The sequence below is a fragment of the Nannobrachium achirus genome, assembly GCF_963921795.1.
Source record: "Nannobrachium achirus genome assembly, chromosome: 16".
NCBI classification, from domain to species: domain Eukaryota; kingdom Metazoa; phylum Chordata; class Actinopteri; order Myctophiformes; family Myctophidae; genus Nannobrachium; species Nannobrachium achirus.
In genome coordinates, this window is record NC_137823.1 from 18,364,472 (window position 1) to 18,391,257 (window position 26,786).

Consider the following 26,786-nt stretch of genomic DNA (forward strand, 5'->3'; position numbering starts at 1 on the left):
GGACCAAAACAAAGTGACACTGCTTCTTCTGCCTGTTGCCAGTTTAGGCCACGCCTAGACTGGATCACGCGGCCCATTTAAAACGAATACCAGGCTTTCCTCCGAGATGGAAAGACTGGTAATGCGAGGTTACTAATGTACTACCAAAGCTGCCACATAACAACAAAGCTGGTTAAAGAATACTATTAATAAATTACCAATGTATTTGTTCAACTGTTTCACATTCATAGGCAGCATAATCTGTATCTCACATGACACAATTCAAATTTATGCCAAAAAGTTGTTTTGGATAACACACTAACACTTGTATTTAAAGGTCGGGTCTATAATGCATTATAATTGCATTTATAAAGCTATAAACACTTGTAAGGCTTCATGAATAACAACTTACAACAAGGTTTATGAAGTTTGTGAAGTGCTGGTAAAATGCATTATGAGCTCAGCAGAACAGTGCTGTTCCACTAATAATAATAATCTTACAATAAATGCGAGAAGTCTCTGTGAGTGTGTCTGCGTGTGTGCGTGTACTGTATGTAATCCGCATATCTCGAGAACCGTTCGTCCCACCGGCTTCAAATTCGGCACGTGCGTGCCCCGCCCGACCCGACCCGATATGCGGTTTTCCCGAACCGGCGTGAAAAGTTCGGATTCTCCGTATGCGGAGCTGATGTCTGACATCAGGGTTTTCCGGAACCGGCACTGTGTCTGCAGAGATCTCCATATATGGGCATACAATGGACGCAGACAGACAGATACAGATATCTCCATATATGGGCATAAAAGGACACAGGAAAACAGATGGTCAAAGCGGGTCCTATGAGAAGAAGAATCACAAAGATCTCCATATACGGGCATAAAAGGGACACAGACAGACAGATACAGAGATCTCCATATATGGGCATAAAATGGACGCAGATAGACAGATATCTCCATATATGATAATCAATCAAAAATCTCTGTGAGTATGTATGTATGTATGCAATCTGCATATCTCGAGAATACAGAAATCTCCATATATGGGCATAAATGGACACAGGCAAACAGATGGTCAAAACAGATCCTATGACAACAGGTATAATGGGGTTTGCATTACAAAGACTTCAGCACGCGCGTTCCCCGCCGCAGGAGGGAGTGCAGTGCCCTGCCTCGACCCGACCCGATACGCGGTTTTCCGGAACCAGCGGCGAAAGTTTCGGAATCTCTGTATGCAGAGCTCATGTCTGACATCAGTGTTTTCCGGAACCAGCACTGTGTCTGCAGAGATCTCCATATGGGCATACAATGGAAGCAGACAGACAGATACAGATATCTCCATATATGGGCATACATGGACACAGGCAAACAGATGGTCAAAACAGGTCCTATGACAACAGGTATAATGGGGTTTGCATTAAAGGGCGGAGCATTCTTTCCCTATTTACCAGTACATCGTTAACGAGTTGGTCAGCCCCTCGGCCGAGCTTCTAGTAATAATAATAACAATAATAATATAATCTCTATACACTTAATATACTAACATGGTTATCAGCAATCAAATAAATCTACATAAAATTGAAGTTGTAAAATCTGACAGAGAAAATATATTGTTGTTGACATTATCTATGTTTAAAAGTCTGCTACATCTTGATGGCAGCGCGACCCATGATGGACTTCTTTGTGTTTTTCTCAGGTTTCAAAAGGATTATATAACACTTTGGTCCAAACAGCGCCACCAAGAGGCCAAAACTAGATGCTAAAATAGCAAACACCTCCACCACATCTGCATATTTGCCTGGAGAGCTGATATATGCCGGGACAAAGGCTATCCACACGGCACAGAAGATCAACATGCTGAACGTGATCAACTTGGCTTCATTGAAGTTGTCTGGAAGATTCCTTGCCATGAAAGCTAGGATAAAGCTGAGGAGTGCCAGTAAACCAATATAACCCAGTAACACTGCAAAACCAACTGTTGACCCCACATCACATTCATAGACTATCTTATCACTGTGGTATTGGGTGTTTTTACGAGGAGTCGGTGAGGCAGACACAAGCCAGATTATGCAGATTATTCCCTGAATGGAAGTAAGAGTCAGAACTGTTCCTCTTTGCTGCATAGGACCAAACCACTTCATAATGTCTGCTCCTCCAGGCTTGGAGGCCTTGAACACGGCCAACACCACCATAGTCTTTACCAGGATGCACGAAACACACAGAACAAAACTGATCCCAAACACTGCATGTCTCAGCTGGCAGGTCCACATCCTGGGACGACCAATGAACAGAAGTGAACACAGGAAACATAGTTTGAGTGACAGCAAAAGTTGGAAGCTGAGTTCTGAGTTGTTGGCGCGCACCATGGGCGTGTCTCGATAATAAATGAAGATTCCCAGGACGATGGCACAGATAAGTGTGCCTAACAATGAGATGAAGGTCAAGGAGATACCCAAGGCCTCGTGGTAGGAGAGGAACTCCACGATCTTAGGGACACAGTGGTCACGCTGGGGACTGGACCAGAAGTCCTCTGGACAACTGGTGCACTCTGTGGAATCTAGCAAAGAAGAGAAGATTAAAGGGACAGACAATTACAGTATCAACTAGAAAAGAAAATTCTATGAAATTCTAAGTGTGCCTGCAGCTTGCTAAGTGTGTGCAACCTTCAAATGACACCACCCACAAGGTTGTACGACAAACGGTTGATGAGTTATAGCCAAATAAAGTTTCAGCCAATCAGAAGAGAACTCTGAAACAAGTCAAATGACACCACCCACAAGTTTGTACGACAAACGGTTGATGAGTTATGGCCAAATAAAGTTTCGGCCGATCAGAAGAGAACTCTGAAACGAGTCAAATGACACCACCCACAAGTTTGTACGACAAAAGGTTGATGAGTTATGGCCAAATAAAGTTTCGGCCGATCAGAAGAGGGGGGGGGGCTAAGGTAAACCAATTAAGGAGAAGAACTCTGAAACAAGTCAAATGACACAACCCACAAGTTTGTACGACAAACGGATGATGAGTTATGGAAAAATAAAGTGTCGACCAATCAGAAGAGGGGATGGGGCTAAGTTAAACCAATTAAGGTGAAGAACTCTAACAAGTCAAATGACACCACCCACAAGTTTGTACGACAAACGGTTGATGAGTTACGGACAAATAAAGTGTCGGCCAATCAGAAGAGGGGGCGGGGCTAAGTTAAACCAAATTTAGGTGAAGAACTCTGAAACAAGTCAAATGACACCACCCACAAGTTTGTACGACAAACGGTTGATGAGTTATAGCCAAATAAAGTTTCAGCCAATCAGAAGAGGGGCTGGGGGTAAGTTAAATCAATTGAGGTGAAGAACACTGAAACAAGTCAAATGACACCACCCACATGTTTGTACGACAAACGGTTGATGAGTTATAGCAAAATAAAGTTTCGGGCAATCAGAAGAGAACTCTGAAACAAGTCAAATGACACCACCCACAAGTTTGTACGACAAACGGTTGATGAGTTATGGCCAAATAAAGTTTCAGAAAATCAGAAGAGGGGGGGGGCTAAGGTAAACCAATTAAGGTGAAGAACTCTGAAACAAGTCAAATGACACCTCCCACAAGTTTGTACGACAAATGGTTGATGAGTTATGGAAAAATAAAGTGTCGGCCAATCAGAAGAGGGGGTGGGGCTAAGTCAAACCAATTAAGGTGAAGAACTCTGAAACAAGTCAAATGACACCACCCAAAAGTTTGTACGACAAACGGTTGATGAGTTACGGACAAATAAAGTGTTGGCCAATCAGAAGAGGGGGCGGGGCTAAGTTAAACAAATTAAGGTGAAGAACTCTGAAACAAGTCAAATGACACCACCCAAAAGTTTGTACGAGAAACGGTTGATGAGTTACGGACAAATAAAGTGTTGGCCAATCAGAAGAGGGGGCGGGGCTAAGTTAAACAAATTAAGGTGAAAAACTCTGAAACAAGTCAAATGACACCACCCACAAGTTTGTACGACAAACTGTTGATGAGTTACGGACAAATAAAGTGTCGGCCAATCAGAAGAGGGGGCGGGGCTAAGGTAAACCAATTAAGATGAAGAACTCTGAAACAAGTCAAATGACACCACCCACAAGTTTGTACGACAAACGGTTGATGAGTTATAGCCAAATAAAGTTCTGGCCAATCAGAAGAGGGGGCAGGGCTAAGTTAAACCAATTAAGGTGAAGAACTCTGAAACAAGTCAAATGACACCACCCACAAGTTATATATATATATCTCAAAACGTACGGCACGGCCAGAAATAGCAGGCTATTACTTTCCCTTTCGTTCCACATTACCATGGTGACATTATACGGACAAAACTAAGCCAAAAAATTAAATCCATTTGCCCAAACATAAAAATCACATCACTTTTGAGCCACATTACTCTGGCATTCTGTTACAGAGAAACATGATTTAAACAGCACAATAGGGACCTTATCGTACAATTGGTATTGTGTTTTTGTTTTTGAAAGAATACTTTTTTACTCTGTCTATAAACCAACCAAGCAGGGATTTTATTGTTGTTGTTGATTTTGCAACGTTTTGACCCGTTCCTCCCAAACGCAACATCGTCACAGATTTAGCAAGCTGCAGGCACACTTCAAATATTCGATTATTTTGTAGTTTTAACCTACCTGTGTCATTACTGATCTCTCCCTCAGAACAAGCAATGCAGTCAAAGCAGCAGACAGGTTCTCCTTTCCTTCTGGCCACACGGGTTCCAGGGGAACAGCTCTCACTGCACACTGACCGAGGAGGCTACAGAGGAAAGTAAAAACGATAAATGTCAGTCTGAACTAAACTACATTCACATCATGATTCATGAGCTCAACATTAAGTATTTTAGAAAGCCAAAGTGACCTTATTGGTTTCAAAGTTCCAGAAGATTCTGTCTTCATCAAGGATGAGTTTTTCACCTGCGGAGGATGACTTCTTGAACATACCTACATTGTGAACCTTTGTGCTTCCATCAGGGAGCCACACCCAGTTCATGATGTCACAGATTGGCAAGGCATCACTGTTCTCGTCAAACAATACTTGATCACCATATGGTGTGGTGAAGTTGACCTTTTCCATGTAATACACAAGCTGGAAATGATGATCAACACAATTAGGATTATGAAAACATGTCCTACCTACTACAGTACGTTGTTCATGCTTTGTACCTATATCATATTCACATATGAATTAGTATTCATGATACAATCCAACTTGAAACTCTAGTACAGTGGTTCTCAACCTGTGGGTCGGGACCCCCAAGGGGGTCCCCAAATTATTTTGGGGGGTCTCCAGATGATTAACTTAATGTGCAACACTGTTTTCTCTCTCGACAGTAAACAAACCAATATAAAGTTTAAGTGTACAGACTAGAGGGTATCTGCACATTTCTAAAGTGACAATTTAAGGACTTTTTAAATACCTCTAAAATGACAATTAAACTGTGGCCAAATTGTCAGATATTAGAGGCAGAAATTGTGAAAATTGTGAAAATCTACATGCTCACAACACCTCGCAATGCGAGGCGTTGTGAGCATAGTGAGCACAGTTAAAATATGATTATTTTTGGGGGTCGCGGCCTGAAAAGGTTGAGAACCACTGCTCTAGTAGACAGTTAATAATATCTTACCTGCCATGGCTGGACAGTCTGCAAACTGGCACAGCTGTGCCCAGTGAAAGGCCCTCTTCCTGGCACACATTGCAACATGTCATGGAGCGCATGGGCCACGGCATACACAGACTTGTACACAGAATACTCAATCCTGAGATCAGACACATCCAACAGGGTGGTTTCAGCCGTTCCCAGGTCCTCTTGTCCAGTACACACCCTTCCACCAGCATCCACCCACTCTGACGGAAGGGGTGCAAATTTACACTGAAATGTGCGCTCCCAAAACTGCCTCACCTGAAGAAACAACATGAAGACTCAAAGAGAAATATAATACTTTGTGAATAAAAGTGATCAGATTGAAATTGAAGATCTTGCAGAACACATCAGCGAACAGCTACCACCCTCCCTCCAACCAGAGCTTAGTCATCAAAGACGTGTTCCCCACAGCAACAGGTTGTTTCAGAAGATGCCTCATGGAAAGTCGCTCTACAGTCACAGGCTTTAAACTGCTAAAGAGTTTCTTCCCCAGGACAATACTTGAGAAGTAAAGTTTGATTAATGCGATTAACGACCGCCAAAAGCCCCTTTATCAATTTATAGGCGGCCGCCCGAGTTCGATGCTGGGCTCCCGCAGAGTTAGTGTCAAAGAGTCCTTGAGCAAGACCCTGAAACCCTAGTTGCTCCCAGTGAGCAGGACCTCCACCATCGGTGTGTGTGTGTGTGTGTGTGTGTGTGTGTGTGTGTGTGTGTGTGTGTGTGTGTGTGTGTGTGTGTGTGTGTGTGTGCGCGCGTGTGTGTTGCACAATCTCTGTAACGCGCCTTGGATAAATGCACCATTGACCATTTATCACTGTTCCTATGCTGCTACAGCTAGAACAAAACTAAAATATGATTTGCTCGCATGTACATTACGTGTACGCAACAATAAAGATCACCTTGAATGTTGAAATTAAACACAAGACTCACAATGGTATTTTCATGCCTGTTGTCAGGATAATATCCAGGCTGTATTTTCAACAAGAAGTCCTTGAGGCCTGGTATCTCTCCACGATGGTCTGCAATACCCAGGGTGCCTCTCAGGTAGCGCATGTAGCGAGGAGTCTGCAGGTTAGGGTCTGTTATCCAGCATATATCTGCTATCCACTGCAGCCCTGTCACCTTCTGCCTTACCACCTGTTGATTGTGATCAACAACAACTATACCATGCCATATGCTAACCTTCTAACAATCTAACACTTAGTTTTAGCAACAAGATGTGTGAATTGTTTGAGTATTTGCTTATTGAGCAGAGAGAAAATGTGCAAAAATAAATTAAATTGCAATGTAATTGTGATTACATTACATTGCGATTTTAAAAAATGCAATTAAATAGTAAGCTATTTTCATGTCTTCACTTCGATATAAGTAATTTCAGATTCCCCAACCTCGTCCATGAGTTTAATCATATGGATCCCATATACAAATACAAAGACCACGCGAGCCGTGGATTTCTTCATCACAGAGACGATCCTCTGGAGTTCAGCAGGGTCGTTGTCCCAGGGCATCAGCTCCACGTACGCCAGGCAGCCCAAACCGGACTGGGCTAGCTCAGACTGGAAGATCTGGACCGCATCGCGGCCGTAGGAGTCATCGCTATACAGCAGTCCTGCCCAGGTCCACTCGAACCGTCTCATAATCTGGAGCATAGCTCGCACCTTGGATGAAGAATGGAGGGATATGTCATATGTGCTTAAACAAAATTATTCAAATTGTGGTAAATCATTGAGGTTTGGCAACTAAAGGTCTGTCTGTCTAAATCATAGATATGATAGATACCTTTATTATCCCAAATCAGTGAATCTCATGAACATAAGATAAAATGAAAAGGTCTAATGATTATCTCTTGGTGATGTCAACAGACTTTGGGCTTCAGCGGTAATGCACTCAAGAAATTGAGAGTGGATACAATTATTTGTTTGATGAATTGAATACACAGGACCCCAATGGAAAAAAGCCTTAGTGCTTCCTTGTTTTTTGTTTTGTTTTTTTGCATCCTTTTCTATAGGACTTTACTGTCATTGCATTTTTTTACTGTCAGGATCTGTCTCCTGTGTCTCAAGTCCTTAAATCAATCCTATTTCCTATTTCCTTGCTTGTATGTTAGTCCCTCCCATTGAGGAAATAGAGAAGAGTATTGTATTGTGAGTTTAATAATAAATCATCACCAAACTGGATCCTGCCTGCCTGGTTCTGTATCTGCACGAGTCCAACAATCCTGCCTCACATGTGACATTTGTACTGTTAATAAAGTATTCAATCAATCACGCAATCAATAAGCAATAACAAATACACTGGCTAGGTATCAGTGTGGAACATGAATTTCATACCAACATGTCTATTAGAAGTTCACCTGGATGGTGTTACTTATGCTTGTTCTGAAGAAGGACGGGTACTGATTCCGGTCACTCAGACAGGAGCACAAGGCCCAGTAACTCACCTGAAAAAGGCACAACACAAATGTTTAATAACATGTATGCCTTAATGTGTTTATTCTGCAAGCATGGAGCATGTGAGTGGAGCGAGGACTGTCAAGGCTGTTCTCATGCAACAAAGTGATTCGATTACATTGCCAAAGCAAAAGTGGGAGAAAACAATACAATTAAATGGGAATAAAGAAATGTAAACAGAGCTGTGTTACGTTGCAACTTGCAAGGGAAGACTTACAAAAATATTACAAAATAGTGCATAATACACATACACATTGTTGGTATGTATGGATCACAGTGATTCCTACATTTAATGGTTACAATGTTATAATATATCAAACGTTCTGAATATTAAACCAATTGCAGCTTACTTAACTCCATGGATTTATACAAAGACTTTATTCTTGACCACAGAGCAGCCTGACTCAAGGCCTTACTCTCAGGCCAAGGATTAATCAAACCTGGAACACAAGATGCATTGACCTCTGACCTTATGAAAACCTACATTAGAAATCTGTCCGCTCCGCTCACATGCTCTGCCTGCAAGTACATATTGTTACCCTCATTGCATAATTGCCTGGGTAATTTATTTGGCCAAATTGACATTACTGCCTAACTCTACTCTACTAACAATGCTGCTTCGATCATTGTGCCTTATTGCCAATGTCCTCAGCCTATTAGAATGCTTGTGACATACCATAATGGCTTAGGCAGAAAGTGTTAAGTGAACTTTTAGGAATGCTTTTTGTACAGATTCTGAACACTTGCAATAAGGCAGGACAAATCAGCAGTGTTAGAAGGGTAGAGCAAAGCAGATATAGCCTGAATAAAGGCAGATAAACATGACTTTGCTTTTTTAAAATTTGCTTTTGTTTTACTCATGATCAAGTGACTTAAATTATTATTTTTTGTTTCTTCTTTCCTGAAAAGGCAATTGTGCTACGAGGTTAACGATAGATTATTAAAGCTTTAAATGGGTTGGCAGCTTTTTTTCATGTTTCCTGACGTCAATTATATACCCCCAAAAAATAACATTCAACATTCAGTGTTTTTTCTGTAATCTGTAGTTTTTGGAATAATTAGGCTCAGAAAAGCGAGTTAATTTTCCTCTGGACGTACGCATCATCATCCAGGGGAGGATGTGGTTGTGTTGTGTTGGTGTATCACCTTTGATGTTACTTTCCACTGTGTTTGTATCGTTCCAATGCACCATTTACCATTTACCAGTTCAGTTGTTGCGTTCACCCTCACCTACAACCACATCCTCCCCTGGATGATGATGCGTACGTCCAGAGCCAAATGAACCCACATTTCTGAGCCTAATTATTCAAAAAACTACAGATTACAGAAAAACCACTGAATGTTGAATGTTCATTGTTTTGGGGTGTAATTGAGGTCATGACCCCTTTAAAATACCACACACATTACATTACTTACCAGGGGCACTCTGTACAAACCTACCACGCTGGAGATGGCAATAGAACGCGCCGACGAGGGATCGCCCACGATCGCGAGCACCGGAGGAGACCCCACGCAGCTCTCGTCCAAACGGAAGCGCTCCTCTCTCCCGCTGATCAGAGACAAGGCCGCGCGGAACGCCACTCGAAGAGTCACACAGTTATCGTAGAGGATGTACCCCAGAGTCACGTTGGGCAGCAGCACGGGGTTTGCGTTGATCTCAGCGATGGCAAAAGCCATGGTCTGGGCCCACCTGAACGCGTCAATGTTGAAACTAACACAAACAAATGCCCACTGTTACCTTGCATATCGTTGTTGTCGGGTGGAAACCTATGTCCAAAAATGTTCGTTTTGTATTTATCATTTTGAAAATGATTTGAGGTAGTGAAAATAGCCAATCTACAAGCACACAACACCTCACGTTTTGTGCGACAGTCTTGTACGATGAAGCAGGGGGTTTACTGGACGAAAAGGTAAAAGCCCACAATGTGACACATTGTGAGCATGTAGGCCACCGTAGATCGGCTATTTTCAAATGGCCTAAATATATACAGAGCTGAAGTGGTTAATGCATGTTTTGTAATACTCTACATTAATGTAAAATAATTTACATTTCTGTTTGACTTGTAGGCTTTGAAGTTGCACATGGCAGATATGACACATAACCTAAATACACAAAGAAATTACAGACATATTTGACAACTTTGTACTTATAAAAAAAGAACATTGATAGTGGAAATAGGCAATCTACAGGAACAAGCTCACAAGTGATCTTGTAGATCTGCTGTTTTGAAAACGCTGAACGTTTTTCAACATGGAAACGATTATGACGATTATGACAAAATAATTGCGCTTATGTAATAATTGTGACAGGCCTACTTGCTATTGCATCTGTGATGCTCACCCGTAGCAAGTGGTGTCCCGTGGCTCGGAGGTGAAAGACAGATCGGGGAAGACAGAGGAGAGGTGGATGTCAAACAAGCCACCCAGAACCAAGTCTCCAGCCTTGTAGATTCTGTCCAGCTTGAACGGCGCCTGTAGCTCACAAGAAGAGGAAGTTGAGGAAGACAACAAAGAAGAAGAGGAAGAGAGCAATGTCAAGTATGAAAGCAGGTGTGTGATTAGAGAAGCCCTCATGACTGTCCTCGTCTGTCTGTCCACCCCCACCCCTTCTCTAAACCCATTGTCCAGTTGCTAGGTTTTATACACAAGTGCTGTGCCATCCCCTGTGCCACCTGATGGCATTACATAATCTTCCACAGCACCCACCAGTGCTGTGCCATCCCCCGGTGCCACCTCCTCCTGGCATTACGTAACCTTTCGCGACCTCGCCCATCTGAGCAGAGACAGAGCTTAGCATGCAATACCTTCATATGAAAATAATGTTGTGTGTTAAATGACCCTATCTCACCCAGGGTCATCTACTGTACCAGACCAAGGCTACATTGGCAACTATTCACCCACTGTATGTCACGAAATACATTATCTGCAAAAACTACAGCAACAACGACAACAAATATTGTTTTTTATTTTTTCTCCTTTCACCCTTGGAGCCTTTATTAAAAAGGCTCCAATCATCTATCATCTTGCTCCAGTGCCTTCTTTATTCATGTCTAATATATTATTTGATTTCATATTATTTCATAATCTATTCTAGAAAAAGCTGCTACTTTGCAATTGTGTATATTTGTCTCCATTGGCTGAAGGCCGGAGACTATGAGCCCTATCTTCCATAACCAGTGCTATATACGTATGCGCTAGAACACATTTCTGTGTCTTGCACCGGCGTTGATACAATTTACAATACAATTTAGGCATTTAGTATGTATACGCTCTTAATCCAGAATGATTTACAGTAAGCAAGGACAACACGAGGTACATCAAATGCAAATAGTAATCTAGGATCATAGGTAAACCAATAACCTCAGTAGAATATATACAGTATATATAAAGAAATATGTACATTGAAACTATACACACTATAGGATTCCAGGTCAACAATGACCTGCAGTCTACATAACAAGCTAGTTTACATTTTAGCCTTTGCATAAGCCTGCAAGGTCGAGGCTAGGGCAACTGCTACGGTAAGTGCTACGGGCTAAGGTGGAGTCTGAAGAGGTGAGTCTTCAGGTTATTGCCGAAGCTAGGGAGTGAATCTGCAGTTCTAATTGCAATGGGGACTGGGGAGTTTATTCCACAGTTTGGGAGCCAGGAGGGAGAAGAGTCTGTGACGTGTGGACTCTGTGAAGCGTTGTCCCGGATATCTTCCCCACGTTCAACTGCTTTGCGTTCTAGATTCTGTAGGCCTATACCACATCGCTGTGTGCCGACTCTGCCGAGTGCCGAAAAGGCTTCAATAACCCTTTTCCTACATGTCACTGTAGAAAAATCCAATCGTCTGCCTTAGTTTGCAGGCAAGATTGTCTATGTGGCATTTTTCATCAGCTCTTTGTGTCACCACTTTGAATTTAACTTGTTTCATCTGCATTGTGCCTGAGTTCTCTCTCCTGACTGGATCAAATGTATATCCCAAGGTCAGGGTCAATGACAGCTGGAGTACCTGAGTGTCAGTCCCTGGTCAAGTTCTCAAGTAGCTTCAATGTATTAAAACAGGGTTTCTCTGTTTCAGGGGTTCCCCAGCAAAACGAGGAACAGTTTAAACACATACTGTAAGTGCTGTTTTATATTTTGGCTATTCAAAAATAGCTGATCTACAAGCTCACAATGTGTTGCAATGTGATGCGTTTGTGAGTTTGTAGATCAGCCATTTTGGGGAAGAATATAGAACAATCTTTTTTTTTGTTTTTATATATATTTTTGGGCTTTTTGCCTTTATTTATAGTACAGTAGGCAGAGATGAAATGGGGAAAGAGACGGGTATTGACACGCCGCAAAGGCTGCCGGGCCCTGAACCTGCGACACGCTGCCAGGCACCAGAGCTCATGCGGCATGCGACTGGATAAGGACATCGCCCCTGAATCTAGAACAATCTTGACAAACATTCTCTTATGGGGGCCCACGTACGGCACAACATCATTTCAAATGGGGGCCGCAGCGTAATACATATCAATTTGGTGGACTTCAACGTGTAAGTGAGAAAGACTGCCTTAGGAGGCCCATGATGAAACAGACCATCAGCTCCAGTGGGGACAGAGAAGGAAAACATGGGAGAGTGGAGGATTAGGATTGGAGTTAGATAGTTAAAGAGGCTGAGGTGTGAGATGGAAAACATGGAATAGGGAAGGAATAGGGTTGTTGTTGCAGTAGCTGTCTAAAGTAGCTGAGGTGTGAGGCATAACAAGTGTGAAGCCTTTGGGCATTTTGTCACCACTTCCGCTCCCACATGATCAAATAACAGTCCCTTAGCTGAGCCTCAGAATCTAACAGGCAGCTCCACAAACAGAGAAGATAAATGATTGAACCCATGGCATTATATACATATCAACAGGCCATTTAAGGAGTGCACAATTTTGCCACGGGCACGCAAAGAAAACCTGTCCAAGTACCAATTGAGTGTAACGTTCAGTGTTCTCTTTCTTTGTCTCTGTCTCAGTGTCTTGATGTGTGTGTGTGTGTGTGTGTGTGTGTGTGTGTGTGTGTGTGTGTGTGTGTGTGTGTGTGTGTGTGTGTGTGTGTCTCTCTGTCTGTCTCAGTCTCAGTTTCTCTCTCTGTCTTCCTCCTGCCTCCTGTCTATAGCCTATGGGAGAGTTGTGTCATTGATTGATTGAAGACTTTATTAGAAGTTTGCATAGGAAAAGGTACAGTTTCATGACGGTACAGTTCACTGGTAAAAGGTCTACTAAAAGGAGATCCATGAAAAGACTAAGCTTATTTCCACAGGAAACCATTTAAGTATCTCATATAACATTGAATGACAGACGAATAGAACACAGTACTATGCAGTAGATATGTAAAGAAAAGAAAAATGAGAGAACAAAAAAAAAAGAGTCTAAAACAGTAAGTAAGTAAGTATATACAAAGAAGGGGCAGGGGAGGGTAGGGTTGGGCTATGTTAGTTTTTTTTTACCAGTTGCGAACGGCTGCTGCCTGTAAGTGGTTTTTCAGAGCAAGGAATCGGTTCAACAGTTATAGGCCAAAACGGGAAGCGCGCTGTTATAGCGCCTCCCACTTCTGTACACCTGTAACCTGCAACGCCATTGATTATGACCTGAGCTTGAGAAAAGTCACGTTTTGGTGGTTTGATCTCCACATCTATTTATATATTTTTTATTTTATCAATGAAAATCTCCTCTGGTCTGTTGGTAGAGAGACAAAGCAGGCAGAGCAGAGAGCAAGAGTTTTTTAACCTTCCACTAAAACACCACACTATACAAATAAAAGGTCTGTGTCCTTTGTATTTGTCACTTACTGTAGTCGCTTTCTCTGTGTTTAATTTACTACTGAGTCTACGTGACCTATTTTAAATACAGCATCATTGACCAACCATATCACCACCAAAGATTATTCTTATTCTTATTCCCCCGAATAAATCGCGTCTATGAGGCGCAAAACGTACTCCAAAAGTTGCGCAACTTTGCACGCACATCACAAGTGGCGAAAAATTACATATAAAAAATGTCTCAATAGCGCCCCCTAGATAATTTGTGGCATGTTGCCGCATTTTTTGCCGTTTTGCAATCTTCTGATTGGTCGATATTTGATTGTACCTTTTTTTGGCTATAACTCATCAACCGCTTGTCATACAAACTTGTGGGTGGTGTCATTTGACACTTTTCAGAGTTATTCAGCTTAATTTGTTTAACTTAGCCCCGCCCCCTCTTCTGATTGTCCGAAACTTTATTTGGTAAACTTTATTTGGCTATAACTCATCAACCGTTTGTCGTACAAACTTGTGGGTGGTGTCATTTGACTAGTTTCAGAGTTCTTCACCTAAATTGGTTTAACTTAGCCCTGCCCCCTCTTCTGTTTGGCCGAAACTTTATTTGGCTATAACTCATCAACCGTTTGTCGTACAAACTTGTGGGTGGTGTCATTTGACATGTTTCAGAGTTCTTCACCTTAATTGGTGTAACTTAGCCCCGCCCCCTCTTCTGATTGGCCGAAACTTTATTTGGCTATAACTCATCAACCATTTGTCGTACAAACTTGTGGGTGGTGTCATTTGACATGTTTCAGAGTTTTCACCTAAATTGGTTTAACTTAGCCCCACCCCCTCTTCTGATTGGCCGAAACTTTATTTGGCTATAACTCATCAACCGTTTGTCGTACAAACGAATGGGTGGTGTCATTTGACTTGTTTCAGAGTTCTTCACCTTAATTGGTTTAACTTAGCTCCGCCCCCTCTTCTGATTGGCTGAAACTTTATTTGGCTATAACGCATCAACCGTTTCTTGTAAAAACTTGTGGGTGGTGTCATTTGACATGTTTCAGAGTTCTTTGCCTAAATTGGTTTAACTTAGCCCCACCCCCTCTTCTGATTGGCCGAAACTTTATTTGGCTATAACTCATCAACTGTTTCTCGTAAAAACTTGTGGGTGGTGTCATTTGACTTGTTTCCTCGTCCTTAATTGGTGTAACTTAGCCCCGCCCCCTCTTCTCATTGGCTGCTGCCCCTTGTGATGTGGGTAGAGCTGCGAGGGCCCGGTCATCGCTGGTTGCAGCTTTAATTTGACTTAAATCTGGAAGAGAACTAAATATAGTATACAGTACAAGGTTATCAGCATTATCATATATCATATATATCCACATGTATTGTAAAATCAGACAGACAAAATATATTTTTTATCTATTATCTACTACATCTTGGTGGCACCTCGACCCATGATGGACTTCTTAGTGTTTCTCTCAGGTTTCAAAAGGATTATATAACACTTTGGTCCAAAGAGTACCAACAAAAGGCCATAACTAGATGCTAAAATAGCAAATACCTCCACTACATCAGCATATTTGCCTGGAGAGCTGATATATGCCGGGACGAAGGCTACCCACACGGCACAGAAGATCAACATGCTGAACGTGATCAACTTGGCTTCATTGAAGTTGTCTGGAAGATTCCTTGCCATGAAAGCTAGGATAAAGCTGAGGAGTGCCAGTAAACCAATATAACCAAGCAACACTGCAAAACCAACTGTCGACCCCACGTCACACTCATAGACTATCTCATCACTGTGGTATTGAGTGTTTTTATGAGGAGTCGGTGACGCGGACACAAGCCAGATTATGCAGATTATTGCTTGAACTGAAGTAAGAGTCAGAACTGTTCCTCTCTGCTGCATAGGACCAAACCACTTCATAATGTCTGCTCCTCCAGGCGTGGAGGCCCTGAACACGGCCAACACCACCATAGTCTTTACCAAGATGCATGAAACACACAGAACAAAACTAACCCCAAACACTGCATGTCTCAGCTGGCAGGTCCACATCCTGGGACGACCAATGAACAGAAGTGAACAAAGGAAACACAGTTTGAGTGACAGCAAAAGCTGGAAGCTGAGTTCTGAGTTGTTGGCGCGCACCATGGGCGTGTCTCGATGGTAGACGAAAATCCCCATGACAATGGCAGAGATAAGTGTGCCTAGCAACAAGATGGTCGTCAAGGAGATGCCCAGGCCCTCGTGGTAGGAGAGGAACTCCACGCTCTTAGGGACGCAGTGGTCACGCTGGGGACTGGACCAGAAGTCCTCTGGACATCTGGTGCACTCTGTGGAGTCTAATAAAGAAGATAAGATAAGATTAAATGCATATACAGTAGCCTACAATATCAGCCTAAAGATAACCTACTGTACATACAACATCTAAACCTACTAGTCTCATTGCTGATCTCTCCATCAGAACAAGCAATGCAGTCAAAGCAGCAGACAGGTTCACCTTTCCTTCTGGCCACTCGGGTTCCAGGGGAACAGCTCTCACTGCACACTGACAGAGGAGGCTACAGAGGAAAGTAACAAGGATCAATGTCAGTCTAAACTAAATTACATTCACATCATAAAAGCTCAACATTAAGTCTTTTAGAAAGCCAGTGACCGTGACCTTATTGGTTTCAAAGTTCCAGAAGATTCTGTCTTCATCAAGCAGCAATTCTTCACCTGCGATCGCTGACTTCTTGTAAACACCTACATTGTGAACCTTTGTGCTTCCATCAGGGAGCCACGCCCAGTTGACGATGTCACAGACTGGTAAGGCTTCACTGTTCCCATCAAAGAACACTTGATCCTCAGATGAGGTTGTGAAGTTGACCCTTTCCAGGTAATAAACCAGCTAGAAATGGTGACCAACACAGTTATGAAAAGCAAGAGACTCCTTGCAGTATTTACAACACAATTTAAACATGACCTATTTTGTCATTGGTTGCAGTTTCTAGGTTTTGTATTGCTTTTGTTTTGTTCTTTGGTCTAGTGTTCTTGGTTCTGTGTTTCTGTTTGGCCCAGCTCTATCTGTTTGTAATCACCCCTCTTCTGTATCAGTCTTGTTCCCCAGGCAGCCATTGTATTCCTGTGACATGTTTTAATTTGTCATGTTCACCCAGGTTGGTTCACCACAAGAGCACATGACAGCAAATACATCACACAAATAAAATTGTTAATACAATTTCAACCTATGCTTAAATCTTTCAAGCTTTGTGAAAAGAACAATGTTATTTACATATGTATTAGTAATCAAAATGAAATCCAACTTGAAACTCTAGTGAACTGGTTATCACACCTGCCATGGCTGCATTGTCTGCAAACTGGCACAGCTGTGCTCAGTGAAAGGCCCTCTTCCTGGCACACATTGCAACATGTCATGGAGAGCATGGGCCAGAGCATACACAGCCTTGTACACATTGTACTCTTCTCTGAGTTCAGACACATCCAACAGGGTGGTTTCAGCCGTTCCCAGATCCTCTTGTCCAGTACACACCCTTCCACCAGCATCCACCCACTCTGACGGAAGGGGTGCAAATTTACACTGAAATGTGTGTTCCCAAAACTGCCTCACCTGAAGAAACAAGATTAAATAGAAAAGATGAGTGTTAAAATGTTTTCATTTACTCCTTTCTATCATTTTAGTGATTTTAATTACTTTGATTTCAGTGGTTGGGGGCATGCATGCAAGTGGCTAAATATGTCTTTTCAGACACAATAAGCCCATTACCAAGATCACCACAATCTTTCATGGGCAGATGTGACTTATGGGGGCTAGTAGTGTTACTGTATAGAAATCGCCGGCTTATTGTGCCTAAAAATACATATTTAGCCACTTGTACACATGGTTACCACTGGTGTAGAGGTTTGCTTGTTTTATCTATCATATTATTCTCGTCTAGTTAGCACTAGACGAGACACTACAGTACAATATGTACCTGTACACAAGATGTAACAAGAAAGATCGCCTTGAACGTTGAAATTAAACACAAGACTCACTATGGTGTTTTCGTGTCTGTTGTCAGGATAATATCCAGGCTGTATTTTCATCAAGAAGTCCCTGAGGCCTGGTATCTCCCCACGATGGACTGCGATACCCAGGGTGCCTCTCAGGTAGCGCATGTAGCGATGAGTCTGGAGCTTGGGGTCTGGTATCCAGGCCACATCAGCTATCCACTGCAGCCCTGTCACCGTCTGCCTTACCACCTGTTGTGTATTATTATTATTATTTTATTATTATTATGATTTAATTAATAAATTGCATGCAGTGTAAACGGCGAGGCTCTCTTATAAGCCCCCCTATGAGTTTCTTACATCAACGGCACAACTCATCTTTCCCAGGAAAGAACTAGTATATTATGCATGTATTCTGTTGTCCAAAAGTTAATACTCAATAAAACAATAATACAATAATCAACAACAGCAACAACAATAAGAAAGATAATACTGATCATATTAATAACAACACCATCATAACATCTTATGTAAAATGTCAAAAGTTATAGCCATACAATACAATTTTAACAATATAACATTTAGTTTCAGCAATGGGATGTGTGAATGGTTTGATTGTTTGCTTATTGTGCACAAGAGAAAGTGTAAACTTCACTGAACATTTAAATCGTGATTATATTGCATTGCAATTCCCAAAATTCTATTAAATAGCAAACAATTCTTATACATGAAAGAAAGTCTTCACTTCAAACTAATATTTTGGATTCATTATAATTATGAGTTGATCATAACCCCAACCTCGTCCATGAGTTTAATCATGTGGATCCCATATACAATACAAATGACCACGCGAGCCGTGGATTTCTTCATCACAGAGACGATCCTCTGGAGTTCATCCAGGTCGTTGTCCCAGGGCATCAGCTCCACGTAGGCCAGGCAGCCCCAACCGGACTGGGCCAGCTCAGACTGGAAGATCTGGGCATTATTGTGGCCGTAGGAGTCATCGCTATACAGCAGTCCTGCCCAGGTCCACTCGAACCGTCTCATAATCTGGAGCATAGCTCGCATCTGAGTGGATAAAGAGCGGAAGAATACTTTATTGATAGTACAGTCGGTAGACAGGAAACGTGGAGAGAGAGGGAGTGACACGCAGCAAAGGCCGTCAGAAGCTAAGGTATGGCAACATGACTGGTGTCATGCACGCGCGCCACCAGTCATGTTGTCATACCTTAGCAACAGGCATGATGATGATGATTACATTAGGCTATTATTTTACCGCAGGTTCAAGTAAACAACTGACTTCACACTTGAAGAAATTTGCCGCTGCTGCTAATTAACAATAATACATTGACCTATTGAACCGGGAAATAAACCATTTGCCAAGATAGGGGGGGATACAAGTGTTGTGGAGAATATAATCCCTTGTGAAATCAATCATTTTGTTCCAATTTGCATTGTAGTTTAATGTAATTTAATAACAGAATAATCAACGCAGATAGTCATATAGCGACATTCGTGAATTTACAGTACATTTATTTTTCCCCCTGGAGCCAAGGTATGGCAGCTTCCATACCTTTCCATACCCAATTGACGCCTCTGGGACTCGAACCCACGGCGCGCTGTCAGGCTACCTTGTATATAGGTGCCCTCAAGCTAGATTATTCGGTAAATCCTTGAGCTTTGGCAAGAGATCTATCCATCTAAATCAGTGAATCTCCTACACAGATAACACAATGAAGATTAAAATCATTCTCTTCTGATGCTGTCAATAGAGACATTAGGCCCCAGCAGTAATACACACATGAGAGGTGATATGCAATATCATTTCCAGGTATTTGTCGAGTGTGTGGAACGTGTTAACAGATGTGTTAAACGTTCACCTGGATGGTGTTACTTATGATCGTTCTGAAGAAGGATGGGTGCTGATTTCGGTCACTCAGACAGGAGCACATGGCCCAGTAACTCACCTGAAAAGGGCACAACACATCTGTTCATAGAACATAGCAAGGAGAAGGAAAAACACAGTTAAAGCAGAATAAAACACAGGAATAAACGAAGTTCCGATGGCACAAATAAAGTGTGACACAACAGAACCAAGGACAGTATTGATTAATCACTGTGCATGTTGTGTCCCCCCCTGTGTTATGTATTTCTATTATGTATTTTGTTACTGATATTTTGTGTGTGGCTGTAGCAGGGGTGAAAGCCCAAGACAAATTTCCCTTGTGGACAAACAAAGTTTACCTTGACCTTGACCTTCCACATGCTGCAATATATTTAACAATGCATGTTGCAATGTATGTATTTCTCAAGGACATGAGTACAAAGGACCCCAATGTAAACAAGCCATAGTGCTTGCTTGGGTTTAAATCCTATTTGCAGATCTTGCATCTGAACTCTAAAGTGATTTTTCTCTGCAAACTGCTAATACTGTATTCAATCAATTCAAATAGCATTTTAACATTGTTGTAACTGTGTTATAGATCACAGCATAGATCACAGCATAGATCACAGCGAACATATGATTTCACTTTTCAGATATATTTTTTTCCATTATGTTTTTAGAACACACTACTGTCTCATCAAAGTTGGTATGGTGCCTTTATACAATGTATGTCAGATACTTGTATGTGTCATTATGTTATCATCGCTTTACTCAAGTGGAGTTTTGACCAATAATGTGGAGATTGGGATTTTGTCATTTAAGTTACAATGGGTGTGTATGGGGAGAGTTCCTGGGCCTGGAGGGCCTGATAACATTTATATCAAATATCTAAATATTGAATCAAGCAAATTAAAAACTGTTCAGGGTGTTCATGAAAGACTGATCACTGGTTCAATATTTGTAAAACCCACACACAGATTTAAAGGGTGTTCAATAACACATTTATTTAAGAAAAAGGGGAGAAAATGGAATTGCTGTCGTCTACCCAACTGCAGCAATATACTTTGTACATATTACATTCAAATCACCTAAATGAAGCATGATATATCAATTAGGTGATGCTTAAAAAGGGGGTTGAAGTATATGAAACTTACCATGGGCACTCTGTACAAACCTAATATACTAGAGATAGAAATGGTATTCCTCGAGGTATCAGGACCCACAATGCCGAGCACTGGAGGAGACCCGATGCAGCTCTCGTCCAATCCAAACCGCTCCTCTCTCCCGCCGACCAATGAGAACGCTGCGCGGAAGCCAACTCCGAGCGAGTAGCAGGTGTCATAGACGCTATACCCTAGGGTCACGTTGGGTAGCAGGCTAGGGTTGCTGTTGATCTCTGCGATGGCAAAAGCCGTGGTCTGGGCCCACCTGAAGGCTTCAACGTTGAAACTAACCAGGGACGTGCAGAGAATGTTAGAGAGGCTGGGGCTGACATTTCTAAAAGGGCCTTTTGGTGGACATATCGAAAATAGCAGACATCCAAGCTCACAACGTGTTGCGCTGTGACACGTTGTGAGCTTGGAGGTCGGCTATTTTCGGTACTTGAAACCACACTGAACTAAGCATAATCAAGTGAATACTGAGATGCTGAGATGTGAAGTACGGCATGGATTTCTAAACAGTGAGGGGCAATTCTTTCAACATATGTTGCTGTATTCAAGTTCAGGAGAGTTTGGACAAGGCAATTCTCTTGAATGCTGCCTTCAGGTATGGCATGGGAAGAGGGTATTTGCTTTCTTTCACCATAGTAAAAACTGCATTCATGGTCTGGAGAGGGCACTTTTTACAGACGGATAAAAGGGCAGGGGCTCAAGCCCCCTCTGATGTCTATCTGTGCATGTGCCTGGAACTAACACAGCATGCTACTGTAAACAGTGCGTGTTTATCCTTGTAGAAATATGGAGAATCAAAACAAGGTCCCTGTTCCAGAACTTCCAGTGTTTGATTTCGACGTCTAAAACTGTGACGACGAAAACTAAATTCAAACTATAGACTAAACCTATTGACAATTTCATCAGCAAATAAAAACTAGACTAGGATGTTAGGGAGCGACTGGTGGAGAAGAGATCCAGTAGAACGGAAAGACTAGTCGTTTTATGTTTGGTTGATTCAAATTGTTGCACTCTGAAAATAGCCGTTCTACAGGCTCACAGCGTGTTGTTGCAATGCGGCGTGCTGTGAGCTTGTAGATCCACTATTTTCAGCATGCAGCCAAGTGTGAAATCAGGCATTATGACGCCATCAAGGCGCGCCAAAATAAACTTGTGTCGACACAATCAACTGTAGATTTAGACATTTAGTCGACTAAAGTCTTACGATATTAGTCTACACACTAAAACTAAAACATTTCAGACGACTAAAACATAACAAAAATGTAATTCCATTTTAATCAAAAGACTACGACTATAAGACTAAATCAAATTTGCAGTCAAAATCAACACTGCCCCGTCCTCTCGCTCCCTTTCGTGACACTCACCCGTAGCAAGTGGGGTCGTGCGGCCTGGAGGCGAACGACAGGTCAGGGAGCACAGAGAGGGACACGTGCATAGGAAACAAGCCGCCCAGAACAAAGTCGCCCGGCTTGTGGAATCTGTTGACGTTAAACGGCGCCTGTAACTCACAAGAAGAGGAAGGTGAGGAAGACAAAGGAAAGGAGGAAGACGACAATGTCAAGTATGAAAGCAGGTGTGTGACTAGAGAAGCCCTCATGACTGTCCTGCTGGTGTCTAACCCCCTCCCCCCTTCTCTAAACCCATTGTCCAGTTGTTAGGTTTTATACACAGTGCTGTGCCATCCCCTGTGCCACCTTATGGCATTACGTAATCTTTCACACCACCCATTTTGGGCAGAGGCTGGCAGAAGAAGAGGCTGGGCTTAACGTTCAACTTATCATGGCAATGATACTGTCTCACCAGGGCGACATTTTGGCAACTATTCACCCGCTGTAGGTCATGGCATTTCAGTGCACTCATGGGTTTTTAATCAGGTTGCCAAACCTGATTATGAACAGACCAATTTCTTGTCATCAAAGGTGCGTTTGAAAATAAGCACCATGGGTACAGGAGGCACACTCTGCACGTATTAGTTTGTATTGGCCAGTTTGCAGGCTGTGCCCAGTGCTGTATATTACTCATCCTTTTTTGTCTAGTCATCAGCACATTATCGAGGGTGGCGAGAACGAGGGCTTCCGAATGGAAACGAATGAAGCAGAACGTGGAAAATGAGGAAGTGGCCTCAACATAAAATGTATTTTAATTGTAATTCTGCGCATATAAAATATATGTACCCAGACAATAGAGGGTATGCGCGTGACATCATCATATCCGGAAGTTATGTGGGAACGCCTAGAGTGGCAAAAAAACTGCTTTCTAGCCAGGCTTACTCGTCTGCAAAGAGAAAAGCCTGGTCATGACATGAGGCAGAGAGTGCATAGGAAGGTGGGACTTCTGCTGTGTGAACTTCCTCAGAATTTGACTTTTTTCGACCAATCACAGTGCCGTGTTGCAGAAAGAAGTAAATTAAAGGAGATAATCTGGTACTTTAGGGCTTTTTGATGAAAATATCGAAAATAGCAGACCTCCAAGCTCACAACGCGTCGCGATGCGACGCATGGTGAGCTTGGAGGTTGACTATTTCCGATATCATCAAGTCATTACTGGAGATGTGGCGTAATGGCATGGATTTCTACACAGAGATGGCAATTCTTTCAACATAAGATGCTGCATTCAAGTTCAGGAGAGTTTGGACATCAGATATGGCATCAAAAGAGGGCATTTGCATTTATTTCACCATAGTGAAAACTGCATTCATGGTCTGGAGAGGGCACTTTTTACAGACGGATAAAAGGGCAGGGGCTCAAGCCCCCTTTGATGTCTATGTGTGTACATGCCTAATGCGCCCATGGTGTACTCATGTAAGTAAGTACAAATTAAACGTCAGCAGGGCAAGCAAAGGCACTTGTGTGTTTACCACTGATGACATTTGGCCCAGGGGTGATGAAACACTGGCCCAAAACAGGTGCAATGTTGGAAGATAATTGATTTTCGTGCCTAATGAGGGGAAGGAATCTCCGGAGAGCTTTCCCAAAACATGCTCAAATTAATTAGCAACATGTGAGTGCCATATGGGGATGGACGACATAAAAATTGTTGTTAAGACTACAGTCCCCAAATGTAGATATATAATTGTCGGGTGGAAATCTTGTAAGTCTGTGTTCTAATGAATTAGCCCTATTCACGGCCCGCCCACCTACTTCTGTTTCTCAGCTTCCCCCGGGTGCTGACTTCAATTTAGAAGGGGAAACTATAACAGAAATAGCTGGACAAATCGTTATTTCTAACAGTAAAGTAAATTATAATGCTTTGTGCCGTTTACTATCTTGTGTTCTTGATCATGCTAGCCGTATTTTATACTTTACTATTCGGAAATTGCATTACATTTGCGATTTCTGTGCTAACTCTATAGGCTTATAGTAGGATTTTCCCCTTCAAAACGGGACTTCAGCACCCGGGGGATGCTGAGTGGGCGGGTCAGGAATAGGGCTAATCACAGACACTCTTCTAATCACATTCACTTAAAAAGCTTTTTTGAAATGCGTGGCAACGACCTGCAAGCTCTCACCGGTTTTGGCATGGTTTAGTGACACGTACATTTTGGAGGGTACCTATGTTCCCTCAAAACTAATCTAACACTAACCCAGTGGTTCCCAAACTACTTGAACTTGAGCATGTCCGCTGGCCTATAGCGGTCCAGGTGTGAACCCCATGGGCTCTGATGCCTGACAGTATGTTGCAGGTTTCGACTCCCGATCCCAACGACCTTTGCTCTGTGTCACTCCCCATTTCCTAAAGGCTAAAAGGCCACCAAAAAAGAAAGGCCAGACTTTTGATATATAAAATAAATAAATAATAAGAGACATAAAAAAGGGATATTTACTCGTAACCCACAAACATAGGTCCATGGTCCCAAAATGCATGGGTCCCAAGCCATTCAATTCATTTATTTGTTTAAAATTAGGTTGTTTTGTTGTTGTTGATTTCTTTTAAGCTCTAGAACACATAGAATAAAGGTTTACCGCTTCACTTCGAACCGAGGTTTGATTTTTTTACTAGGAATTAGGAATTATAAGACATTAAAAAAACAGTATATCTCCAGCAGTTTGTGGAACAACAGTCTAAGTCCGTACAAGCAATATTCAGCAGACAAAGGGAGCTGATAACATTAAAACCGACAATTAAACAAAATGAGGGGGATTGCATTAACAATTTAACAGATTAAAAATGACTAGTTTGTGGTTTACAGTCTGGTAAATCCACACACACACACACACACACACACACACACACACACACACACACACACACACACACACACACACACACACACACACACACACACACACACACACACATATATATATAATTATATATATATATATAATATTATATTAAAACAATCTAATATGGACTTATACTGTTATTCGTCTCAGGTGTTGAATTGTTATTCTGGGTTTGACTCTCTATATAGGCCTACACATGGTTGCTCTGTTCACTATTCACAAAAGGTTTAAAGAGGTGTAATAGTTTTGTACTTTTTCTGTTTTGTATGTGTCTATGGAGTTAGTTAGGAATTACTCTAATGGACCCCCAGGTGTAGTTATAATATGCAAATATGTCTTCCCTGTGTATTTTAACTGGCTAACCCACCTGGAAACCAGGTATACTTAATGAACAGGTGGGTGTTGCCACATAAAAACATAATTTTAACACTTCTTGTACACTTTTTTGAAATAAATCTTCCTCCAAGTATAATCATACTTGATGATCATGTTGTAGGAGGGAAAACATTATCACTGCACCCAGTCTTTAAGGGTTTTTCCATTTTTATTGATGATTGATTTGTCACTTGACATATCTTTATTTTGTATAACTACATGATATTTAGCATATTATTGCATTATTATTGTTTGTCTTTTAATGTCTCAATGAATTAAATGCACCTTATTGGGTTATCCTTTTACATTCTTTAAGGTGGCTATAAATCTGTGCCATCGTGCCTTTTGTTGCAAACTGTTAATAAAGTAATCAATCAACCAAAATTAGTGATTTGTATTGAAGAGGAGATAAGAGGATGAATTGGAAAATAATGGAATAAGCTACGGTACACATTATTTTTATTGTTGCGTGAAGACATCTTTAATGAATGTTGTCTTGTTTTATTCCTTTCATGTAAATGATTCATGCATATTTAGAATGTTGTTTAAATGCCTAATATGGCATATTGTAAATCAACACATTTAGTTAACAGTAAGGATAGTAAGGCTATTTATCAGAATTTCAATAACAGATTAGGGATTTGACCAGTATTACCCTAAAACTATTTCATTGTCTTTGAGAAGTTTTCAGTGGCAAATTAAGTATTCCGTCCGTAGGATTTATGTTACTTAAAATAAGGTTATATTCTGTGCCAGATCTGATATAGTTATGATATAGGCTGGTCGAGCCCGGACATTCTATGACCCAGAAGGGCGGGGATACGAGCCGCTGGATCTCAGAGGCCAATAGGATTTGTTCACCGGCTTCTGTTTTTTTTTCAGGAACTGGCCAGAGCTCTTAATCGAACTGAGGTAATTGATTAGGCCATAAAAGTGTCAAGAGGTCATTAGTGATCTCTCTCAATGCATCAAAGATAACGACCTATTTGATGCCTGTCGTAGAGTGGAGGAGGAGGAGGGTGGTGGGGGGGTGTTTGTAATATACACACAGGCTCGCATGATTGGCTGAACCACAGTTACTGGGGCCTTTACCCAGGCTTTTCTTCTTGAAATGCCTGGATCCCGAGGCTAGTTATGATATGACTTGATCTCACCTCAATCGGACTCCAGGAAGTTCGTCTTCAAGACTGTGACCGTGCAACGCAGGTACTGTCATACAGTAAACATTATAAACATCTTATGATAACATTGCAGAGTGCAGCAGCTGTGTGTGGGTCGT

General features: G+C 41.9%; 1 protein-coding gene across 1 annotated transcript; it reads right to left on the reverse strand.

Moving 5' to 3' along the window:
- Positions 1-1,616: 1,616 nt before the first annotated feature.
- LOC308300855 (extracellular calcium-sensing receptor-like) lies at positions 1,617-24,426 on the reverse strand (the record flags this gene model as incomplete). Its single annotated transcript, XM_080744752.1, has 17 exons — positions 1,617-2,530; positions 4,635-4,758; positions 4,861-5,088; positions 5,627-5,902; positions 7,075-7,302; positions 7,998-8,084; positions 9,511-9,784; positions 15,292-16,201; positions 16,297-16,420; positions 16,522-16,749; positions 17,194-17,469; positions 17,895-18,101; positions 18,648-18,917; positions 19,730-19,816; positions 20,958-21,183; positions 22,271-22,404; positions 24,415-24,426. The coding sequence occupies 17 exons, from the start codon at positions 24,424-24,426 to the stop codon at positions 1,617-1,619; spliced, it is 4,605 nt and encodes a 1,534-aa protein (XP_080600878.1).
- Between the last annotated feature and the right edge of the window lie 2,360 nt (positions 24,427-26,786).